Source organism: Atractosteus spatula, assembly GCF_055471065.1.
Source record: "Atractosteus spatula isolate fAtrSpa1 chromosome 10 unlocalized genomic scaffold, fAtrSpa1.hap1 SUPER_10_unloc_1, whole genome shotgun sequence".
Taxonomy (NCBI): Eukaryota; Metazoa; Chordata; class Actinopteri; order Semionotiformes; family Lepisosteidae; genus Atractosteus; species Atractosteus spatula.
Genome location: NW_028296612.1, coordinates 5,195,998 through 5,207,018, shown reverse-complemented (window position 1 = coordinate 5,207,018; position 11,021 = coordinate 5,195,998). Strand labels below are relative to the sequence as shown.

The window sequence follows — 11,021 nt, the reverse complement described above, 5'->3', positions numbered from 1 at the left end:
TAACTTACCTGGGTATACTGGTATACTGGGTAACTTACCTGGATATACTGGGGTAAATTACCTGGGTATACTCGGTAACTTACCTGGGTATACTGGTATACTGGGTAACTTACCTGGATATACTGGGGTAAATTACCTGGGTATACTCGGTAACTTACCTGGGTATACTGGGTGAAAGATGAGATTTCTTGCTGAACACTGGAAAGGCTGTGGTATTTCTTGGAAAGTGTTTTCAACTTCCTGCTCTCTGCCTTAGACAAGTCACACACACACACACACAGACACACACACACACACACACCTGCCAACAACAGGGTTTTACACTATGGGCTCTGACAGGTTTCTGCCCCATACCAACAGATCAGACTTCGAGCCCTGTTTCTCTTTGAGGTGTAGTTGCTGCATTAGTGTGCTGTGGGCCTGTTACCTCTCTGCCTCACTGGTCCTTCCTCTAGAACCTTAGTCTCGTTATTGGGTTGTGGGGTTTTGGATGTGCCTGAAAACAACAGCTGAGCCGAGAGATAGAAGACAGGAAGAAATATCTGAGTGATGTGGAGACACTGTGTCAGGAGTATGAGGAGAAACTGGAGGAAGAGTCTGGAAAGTCACTGCTTGCACTTAAAGACCTGGGAGAAATTTAAAGAATGGATAAAAAGTAGATAAGGTGGTGAACATAATTGTGATCAATGTGACCTGAATTTGAAAGTCAATACAATTCTTTGCAATTGAGGTCAAAGAATTCTAAGAAAATCAGACCGGGCTTTGAAAAGTTTCATTAATAGTTTAGAACAACAGTGCAGATCCACTGCAGTGAACCATAAAGTTATCCACTCTGAAACGATGAACACAGGAAGTGTTTCTTGACATTTGTAAACATTCAAGAAAGAGATCAACAAAACCAGAAAGAAAATCCAGTGTACAAATATATTTGTAACGTCTTCCATGAAGTACTGAGAGGAGAAACGGAGCTGGTCCTCTTGATATTGTCACAACTGAGGGGTTCGGAAACTGGTGAAAATCAGGAACCGACCGAGCGGTTAAGTCAATAAGTCACACAACTATTCATAACCCCCGACTGGAAGTGATTTCTCTACAAGAAGACACAACTCTTCACTCTTCACTGGGGTTCGGTGTGGGTCTCCTCTGCGTGTGGAGAGGATACAGGATACAGACCTGACAGCAGCCTCTGATCAGGTCACAGGTCACGGGTTTCATACAGCAGGCTTGTGGTAGCAGAGCTCGTTCTAAATGTCCATATTAGGAGTTGTTTCTCTCTACAGATACTTTCTTGTACCTGACCACTTGATTTCTCAGAAATGAAAATTCGCCTTTTGTTTGGGGAACAGGAAGTCTAGAAACAGAAAGTATGAAATGTGGCTAGACTTTCTGCGGTTATATCGTTAGCATCAGAAGGTCAGATAAAGTGCTTGCAATGTATTCTCTCATACTGTCGCTGAGTAAGAAGTCATGTCTTGTGACTTCTGTTCATAAAAAAGTCAATGCCAAAATTCATCCTTTTTACATTGATAAGAGACAAACTAGACTGCACACAAGAAAAGACACCACACACAAGTTACTCTGTGTACAGTGTTGACAAACAAGGCGTTTCAGGGGCCTAACGTTCTGGTCACCCAGAAAACCCCCAGACTTCTTCTACGTTTGAAACTGTTCAATAGTGCCTGCAGAGGCCAGAGAAGAGATGAGGTGCCTTCTGATAAATGTGACACACCCTGCAGTCAGATCTCTCTCTCTGCACCCGGATGCCACAAAATCAACAGGAGCCGATCTCCTGTCTCCTGATTCTAAAACTGCACCCCAAGCAGGAAAGACGCCTCTGTAGTCGAGGTCTGTTTGACCCAGGAAACCCGAGGTCCCCAGACACACAGAACAGCCAGCTCAGATACTGGCTCCAGTCAGGGGTGGGCTGGATGATCAGGAAACAGGGGCTCCTGCTTCAGGTCCCCACTCCTCTCTCCTCTCTGTTCTCCTCCTACTCTCCTCCTCCTTGTTCTCTTCTTGTGATCTTATATGGTGTGTTTGTGTACTGTTCACTGTCACTCATGAACCCACCGCTTACCTGGGTATACTGGGTAACTTACCTGGGTATACTGGGTATACTGGGTAACTCACCTGGGTATACTGGGAATACTGGGGAACTCACCTGGTCACACTGGGTAACTCACCTGGGTATACTGGGTAACTCAACTGGGTATGCTGGGTATGCTGGGTAACTCACCTGGGTATACTGGGTAACTCACCTGGGTATGCTGGGTATGCTGGGTAACTCAGCTGGGTATACTGGGTAACTCACCTGGGTATGCTGGGTATGCTGGGTAACTCACCTGGGTATACTGGGTAACTCACCTGGGTATGCTGGGTATACTGGGTAACTCAACTGGGTATGCTGGGTATGCTGGGTAACTCACCTGGGTATACTGGGTAACTCACCTGGGTATGCTGGGTATGCTGGGTAACTCAGCTGGGTATACTGGGTAACTCACCTGGGTATGCTGGGTATGCTGGGTAACGTTCCTGGTTATACTGGGTATACTGGTTAACTTACAGCTGAAACACTATGTTTCTTTCCTTCTCTTTTCAGCAGGGAATAAACCTTTACAAAATGAGGAGATTCCTTGACTTGAGTGAAGAATGACTGAGAATTAGTTTACAGACAAGTGTAGTTCACTAGGAATGACTACCTCCAAGATCAAGGCGTAATGAACTTTTATGGAGCGGATATTTGGCTCAACCCACTGGGCTGAGGGCTGACCTCCTGGCCATAGGACGAAGAGGCCAGGACCCCCACACATACAGTATGTAAAAACTAAGGGGTGATGTGCAGTAATAGGGGGATTGTGGGGCAGTAATCTTACTGTCCAGGTTCTGGTGTAGGTGTGCAGATTCCTGTGCAGGTGAAGTACTGAATAAGTACTTTGTATGAGATGATGTATTTTTAATCATGTTACATGTATTACAGTATATTTATTTTTAATGTCATGTTTCTTCTGCTCTCTAAACCATTGTTTTTAATTGTACTCATTTTGTTATCTCGTTAATTTTTGTTTCTTACCATAAAGCACTTATTTAAAATTATTTTTAAAGGCGCTATATGAAATAAATATATTTTCTTTGAGTGACATCATTAAGAATTGTGAGAAATTAGGAAAAAGGAGATTTATGCCAGTCTCTCCCAAACTACTGTTAAAAATGGACTAGATAAGTAATTCATGATTTGCTAATCAGCATTAAAGTACTGATATTGAAAACACTAGGAAGAGTATAATATTCTTAAGACCTGATCTAGTTATTCCATAAAAAGCCAAGACATTATATGTACATTGTGTTAGTCATAAATTGTACAAAGTTAAATATCTCAAGAAGTACTCCTTTCAGCAATATTTGGTTACAATTTTAATTTTGAGTATCAGACTTTGTAACGAACACGGAGTCTATTAAAATCCATCCACAGAAGACCGAAAAAACAGGTTGTTGTTAACATGATTAGATTATTTACGAAATGGTCATCAATTAGTTCATGAATCGTCCTCAAGTACAGACCTAGTTTCTCCAAGGAATGCAATCCAACGATTTCATACAAATTGAAATATCACATCTTGACAGAAAACAGAAAATGGAACCAATTTATAATAAATGCACAATTCGCACAGAGAACATGCACAGTGTACAGTTATATACAGACTGTATCCTGTTTTCGTGTGTTCTGGTTAAGCAGGGAGGAAGAAGTGGTTCAGACACCAGGTTTTCATCAACTGGCAGCATCTATAGAGGCAAATGTTTTGAAAGAAAGGCATCCTGGGTGAGAGGAGTCATTGATAACCTTTTCTGCTCACCTCTTCGGTCGGAGTTTCCACAGTTCAATAGATGCCAAATGGAATCGAGTGACTCTCTCTGCTCTCTTTGAATTTAAGAAATTTAAGAAAGTTAGCCTTTTTTATCAACATTGGCACATTGATCACGTAGATCAGCAGAATTTTAGTCTACGTATTAAACAGAGTAGGGGATAACTTGTGTTAGGATGGGGAAATATTTTTAACTATCAGATTTAACAATAACGGTAAAAGACAGACAACTAATATAATGTATAATAAGATCAATTAAGAATTCTCAAGTATTTTTTTAAATTCATCAAAACCACTCTTAAGATCCTCCATGAAGTCAAAGTCATAACTGGAATTTTTAGCTTCCTTTCTGATTTTCCTTCCTTTCTCCTGATATTTCTTCAAGATTTTCTCTTCAAAACTCTGATGACCTTTCTCCAGCCGATTCTTGGCCTTCTCCAGAATTTTGGCCACCTCCTCCTTCCTCCTCAGCTCCTCCTCCTTCTGTCTGATCTTTCTCTCTGCCTCTTCGTACATCTGCTGGGTGTAGTGGCCTCCTCCGTTCACAGCCACCATGGAGTCGATCATGTCCAGGAGCTTCCTCACCTGAGTGCGGTCTTTCTTTTCATTATTATTGAAGATGTGAAACCTTGACTCACACTTCCTCATCACCCCACGCAGTTTATCATCTGCCGTCTCTACGTAGTTGTTGATAGTCTGGTTTTTGAGGTCATCTCCCCTGGTGAACAGGAATATCATAAACTTCTTAGCCTCTTCTCCGAAGAGCTTCTGCAGAGCCTCCACTGACTTCTGCTCCTCTCGGGTGAAGCGACCCAGCTGTGTCACCAGGAGGAAGGCGTGTGGTCCTGGGCAGGACACCTGGATGCACTTGACTATCTCTTTGATTGTCTCCTCATCAGAGTGTCTTGTGTTCAGGAGACCCGGAGTGTCGATCACGTCTATGGGTCTCCCATCCACCTCTGTGTGATGTTTCTCACAGTACTTTGTCACCGAGCCACTGCTGAGTGGAGATTTAAATTCCTCTCTGCCCAGAATGGTGTTGCACACAGCACTCTTGCCCACTCCTGTACTCCCGATCACAACAATCCTTCTCTCTGGTAGTGGTTCTGCAGCATGAATAGAATTACACTGTCAGGCTTGTTAAGGCAAAAATGATCATTTTCACAGTGTTAATATCTAACACTTACAGTCATCAGTTCATTATGTGACAGGTGAACACACCTCCCAGTGCACTCCCCACTCCGCGGCGCATGGGAATGGGCAGCTACCAGGGCTGCGCTAAGATCCCCACGCGCCCGCAGACAGCGTTCATGACAGAACTGAGTGTGTTCCCCTCACCGGCAACACAAACGAATCTCTCCGATTAGAGAGAGATTTCCTGTCCCTGTACCAGAGAACCGAAACCTCTGCAGACGACTGCACACCAGCACACCACGGGGAAGACCACACGCGCTCTGCTGGTGCTCACCAGCCTCCTCACACTACCGACACTATCGCAATTCTGATTTATTGATGATTAGAGATGACTTCAGAGGAAAACATTTAACACCATTATGTCTGCCCATGGAAGATATTGTCAGCTCCTTGTTCGTCAGGACATTCAATTGCAATTCTTTGCTGCTGTTTCTTGGTGTTTTCTTGTTAAAATCCTACAGTACATCGCCAAAGCAGAATGAGCAGAGAAGAGGACTCCCAAACTTCATGATCATTGCCATTGGATCCTACTATTACCACCATCAAATATCCCAGAAGATCACCACACCCTAACTGCACAGGACTGTGCTTTATGACTGTTAATATTTTTTTTATAATAGTACACAGTGTGTGTCCAATTATTTTGTTATTTATTATAGTTACGTTGATTTTCATGGTGTATTAGTTATATATGTCATATGTTCCTGGTTCAGCTCATTGAAAAGTAGCTCTTAAAGCCCTGAAGCCAAACTCGCTATGAAATAAAACTGTGCACTTTAGCGGAACTCACCTTCTTTAGAAAACAAAAGGCCCATTGTTGCTCGTTCCTCTGTGATGAAGAGTGAAGTGATGTTTGTCTGTGGCTCTGGGCTGGTTTTGTCCCTGCAGCAGGAAGCCCCGCCCAGCCTCTACAACAGCCCCTGGACCACGCCAGTGACATCAGTCCTCCAGAGTGACTGTCAACCAGCAACAGAGGAGTGAGTCAGGACAGACCGACTATGTCTGCAGACGACATCAGACCAGATCAAACAAAAGAGGAGCACAGCCACATTCCTGAACAGCATCAGGGTGAAGTGTCACACGGTAAGTGTCCAGTTTTTCAAGCCAGTTAAAGCTACAGTACATCTAAAAATATATTTCTCAGTGTTATCAACTACAGCTTGTTAGTCATAAATAGGTCACCAGTTAGGGTTAGGAGGTATAATGACCTGTAAACTTGTGCTGAACCCTTGGCTCACGGAACAGTTTAATTACTGAAGAAACTGTGCTTTTTCTTTCATTTCCTTCTGTCAGTGACCAAGCAGGTCCGACCTGTCCTCACACTCAAGACTTCTCCGATAAGGAGGTTGGTCAGGCAGTGTGAGGGCAACGTCAGCACAGATCTTCTTTTTAGCGCAATGTCTCTATTTGGTAGATAATTCTCTCAGCCGACCATCGACGTTGTTGCCAGGGGTGTGACATACTGTACTGACGTGGTGAGAGGGGAGTTGGTGTGGGGCTACAGAGAGTGTGAAGCTGTCATTCTGGAGCGCCGGGGAAGAAACATGGCTTGTGGGGTACACAGTCTGCTGGCTGCGATGAGGCAGAGCAGGGCAGCAGACAGCCTGTGGGACACAGTAACCCAGTGCAGTGTGTGTGTGTGCTGCAGAGACACACAGTCACTCAAGAGGTGTGGCCTGATGACCTCATATCTTTAGCTGTATTGTATTATCAGCGGTTTGGAGAGATAATCTCACTCTACAATCTCACTGTACTCTCCTCTTCCTCGGCTCGTCCTCCTCCTCAGAATGTCAGGGTGTCCTCTGTGACCTGCAGCAGGGTCTGTCTCAGCTGGGACAGGCACGCTGATGATGGTGATGAAAACAGTGATGGTAGTAAACGTAATTTCCTTCTTCTTTTGCCCTTGCAGATGAGACTCATCCACAAACTGAACATCAGAAGAAGGAAGAAGCTGCACCTCTGAAGATTGTACTGGGTCAATCTTTGTATTGTTGGGTCAATCTAGGACTGGGAAGAGCTCAGCAGGAAACACCATCCTGGGAAGAGAGGAGTTTAAAACCTCCCTCACCTCCCGGGCTGTGACCACTGAGTGTCAGAGAGCAGAGACGCAGATCGACAGGAGCTCACGTCTTCCTCCTGGTGCTCCAGCTGGGCCGATTGTCTGATGGAGAGAAGGAGATGGTCAGACAGATAGAGGAGAAACTTGGCTCAGGATCACTCATCATGGTCCTGTTCACCCACGGGGACGAGCTGAGAAATCAGACCATTCAGCAGTTTCTCCTGAAGACTGACCCTGAACTGAAGGAGCTGCTCAGGCGGTGTGGGGGCAGGTTTCACCTCTTCGACAACAAAGTTGAAGGAGATCGCTCTCAGGTGACCAGCCTGCTGGAGAAGATCGACATCATGTTGGCAGTGTATGGAGAAGACCATGAGCTGAAACTGGGATTTAAGGAGGACGAAAAGAACACTGGTCTCAAACCCTGTAATATACTGTAGAAACATACTAGCGCAGCTGTTATACATGATCTAAAGGCCTATAGAGGAACAGTAAATAACTCACCTTTACCACCATGAAGCTGGTAAAAACCAAACCAAAGCAGGTGCAACAGAGACATACTGTACAGACCTTTAAGATCATAAAATACAATAAAAAAGTCAGTTCTAAATGTAAGGCTGTTTAATAAAAGTACTGAAGGATTTTGTATGATTTCCAGAATATGAACATTCTTGTCTGCATTCTGAACTTTTTTTTGGTTGCCTATTTGATTGCTTGTAAATCGAGTGCTATAATTTCAGAAGGTGTAATACTATATCTGATACCAGCTGGATACAGGCCCAGTTCTTATAGTTATCTGACAAACTATCACAGGGAATCATCAACTTTGCATGATTGTAACATAAAGGAATAAAGGTGAAACACTGGTCCCGATGTGTCTGTGTCTGTGTGTGTGTGTCCTGTGATGGAATGGTGTCCTGTCCAGGGTTTGTGAGTGTGTGTGTCCTGTGATGGACTGGTGTCCTGTCCAGGGTGTGTGTGAGTGTGTGTGTGTGTCCTGTGATGGACTGGTGTCCTGTCCAGGGTGTGTGTGTGTGAGTGTGTCCTGTGATGGACTGGTGTCCTGTCCAGGGTGTGTGTGTGTGAGTGTGTGTGTGTGTCCTGTGATGGACTGGTGTCCTGTCCAGGGTGTGTGAGTGTGTGTGTGTGTCCTGTGATGGACTGGTGTCCTGTCCAGGGTGTGTGTGTGTGTGTGTGTGTGTGTGTGTGTGTGTGTGTGTGTGTGTCCTGTGATGGACTGGTGTCCTGTCCGGGGTGTGTGAGTGAGTGTGTGTGTGTCCTGTGATGGACTGGTGTCCTGTGCAGGGTGTGTGTGTGTCCTGTCCAGGGTGTGTGAGTGTGTGTGTGTCCTGTGATGGACTGGTGTCCTGTCCAGGGTGTGTGAGTGTGTGTGTGTCCTGTGATGGACTGGTGTCCTGTCCAGGGTGTGTGAGTGTGTGTGTGCCCTGTGATGGACTGGTGTCCTGTCCAGGGTGTGTGAGTGAGTGTGTATGTGTGTCCTGTTATGGACTGGTGTCCTGTCCAGGGTGTGTGAGTGTGTGTGTGCCCTGTGATGGACTGGTGTCCTGTCCAGGGTGTGTGAGTGAGTGTGTATGTGTGTCCTGTTATGGACTGGTGTCCTGTCCAGGGTGTGTGAGTGTGTGTGTGTCCTGTGATGGACTGGTGTCCTGTCCAGGGTGTGTGAGTGTGTGTGTGTCCTGTGATGGACTGGTGTCCTGTCCAGGTTTGTGAGTGAGTGTGTGTGTGTGTGAGTGAGCAGTAACGTAACGTTTGTCCGATCAAGAAAGCCGTCAGCCTGATCCAAAGTCAGCAGGCTGTGCAAGACGAAAGACACAGGTAAGGGGCGTGTCTCCAAGTTCCTGTTTTCAAGACGAAAGACACAGGTAAGGGGTCTGTTTCCAAATTCCTGTTTTTTTTAAATTGTTTTTATTTAAACATCAAAACGGGTACAAAAACAGACCCTTCGCAGCCAGAGGAATTCACAATTGTAAAAGCTGAAAATGAAACTTTTGACATGTTTCCAGTGTGTCTCTTGTCTTTTGATTCTGTACATTTGGAATAGAATTTAAATAAAAAAGGAATTACAGCTTAAAAGCGTTCAAAGAGGGAGCAGTCTCAGACCACTTACTTTTTTAGTATTTTTCCAGCAATAATGAACAGGATAGTTATAAAAACAGATCCTTTACCAAATGTCACTTCAGTACTGCCGGGGGTCTCAGGTGGGTTTCCGGTTGTGTGAAGCTGATGTTTTAAGGTTCAGGCGAATGAGTTTCCACACCGTTGAGTGCCGACATGTTCGTGAAGTGGCAGAAAAGAAACTGGTCAGACTCTTCTGAGCGGGGTGTCCAGACGCTGACGGACGCCTGTGACGATATCTAACCCTCTGCGCGTGATGGTGATGGTTATATGATTTTATCAGACTGTTCATTTCTTCTTCTTAGCGGTTTCCCTACAGTCATTCAAACGCAGAAGCCGCGCCGATAGGGTTTTAGTCAGTCAGTGTCTGTGCTTTTAAAGAGCAGGAGTCAGGACTCTGGACGTCACAGGTTCAAACCCAGGTGCTGTACCCCAGTGTGTGCAGCACAGCTGGGTCTAGTAAAATACCCAGCTGAATTCAGGAGTGCCAGTGCAAGCTGCTTTAGACTTGAATACATTACTCATACCGCTGGGGAGTGCGCATTCAACACAGAGAAGAGGGAGGGGGGGGGTGTCTTTACACAAAGGGTGGTGGGAGTGTGGAACCAGTTGTGGTGCTTTTCTAAACCGCCTGTTCGGAGGCTGTGTTACTTCACAAGGCTTATTCTTACTCAAGAATATGTCTGATAACACAGCTTATTCAAGGCTTATGGGGGTGGGGAAGTGGCTCTGTGGCTCAGGACCTGTGCCTGTGGCTGGAAGGTTGCTGGTTCAAATCCCACACCCGGCAGAGGATTCCTACTCCGTTGGGCGCAGTATAAATGGCTGACCCTGTGCTCTGACCCCCAGCTTCTCTCCCTGTCTGTGTGTCTCACGGAGAGCGAGCTGGGGTCTGTGAAAAGACACATTCCTAATGCAAGAGATTGTATAGGGCTGATAAAGTGATCTGATGTTATTCTAGTCAAATAGCAGCTGAATCCATGAGCACCAATGCAAGCTGCTTTACACTTTCACAGATCAGTAACGTGCATTCTCAACTTGCGCTTGAAACAGAGGACAGGAGGCACTTCTTTACTCCAAGGGTGGTGGGAGTGTGGAACAAGTACCGCAGGAGGGTTCTCTAGAAAACGGCAATGTGGAGGAATAGTCAGTGCTCTGGGGGGGGGGGGGGGTTGCGGGATCAAATCCAAGGTGGAGTGAGGTACTTCACACAGCTGGTCGTAGTAAAGTACACAGCCCTGAGACCTGCGGGTCTCCAGGTTGTCAGGGGACATGAAGGTGTGGGGTGAAATAAAGGGTTAATCGGGGCGCTGCTGGCACAGCACTGTGGACGGATCAGGCTCTTGAAGATGACTTCCCTTCACAGGTTATAGACTGTCACGGGCTGGCTCACGGATAATGGGAGGCCGCGCTGTAGATCTCACTGGGCTGGCTGCGTCAGAACTGACCTGGCGAAGGTGTCGTGAGGAACACGGGTTTCTGGAGAGCCCGACCCCAGAGACCACCCCCGGTTCTGTCCACAGCCGGCGTGGCGGGATGACTGGGGACGTCTGTCTTCGCGGAGCAGCGGTACAGACACCCCAGTGCCGCCACTGGTTCCCAGGCTCTGTCTGTCAGTGGGTAGGACCGGGAGTGTTTGGGGGTGCACCAGGAAGAGTGCGGGAGTCTCTGGAAGAAACACGTCTGTGCAGGAAGTGTCAGTGGAAAGGGGAGAAGGGATTTTCTGAACCGCAATGCGTGTTCTGAACACTAGGTGGCACTGCAGGACCTGGGAC

General features: G+C 46.1%; 1 protein-coding gene across 1 annotated transcript; it reads right to left on the bottom strand.

Moving 5' to 3' along the window:
• Nucleotides 1–1,117: 1,117 nt before the first annotated feature.
• Nucleotides 1,118–5,053, bottom strand: LOC148813595 (GTPase IMAP family member 9-like). Its single transcript, XM_088908062.1, has 3 exons — nucleotides 5,048–5,053; nucleotides 4,271–4,988; nucleotides 1,118–1,143 (listed from the first exon to the last, which is right to left on the bottom strand). The coding sequence occupies exons 1-3, from the start codon at nucleotides 5,051–5,053 to the stop codon at nucleotides 1,118–1,120; spliced, it is 750 nt and encodes a 249-aa protein (XP_088764188.1).
• Between the last annotated feature and the right edge of the window lie 5,968 nt (nucleotides 5,054–11,021).

Bases quoted from the DNA above. Each gene is read 5' to 3' on its own strand.
- LOC148813595 (XM_088908062.1), bottom strand. The intron at 1,144-4,270 runs GTCATCAGAGTT...CTCCACACGCAG, and splicing joins CAAGAATCGGCTGGAGAAAG to AGGAGACCCACACCGAACCC.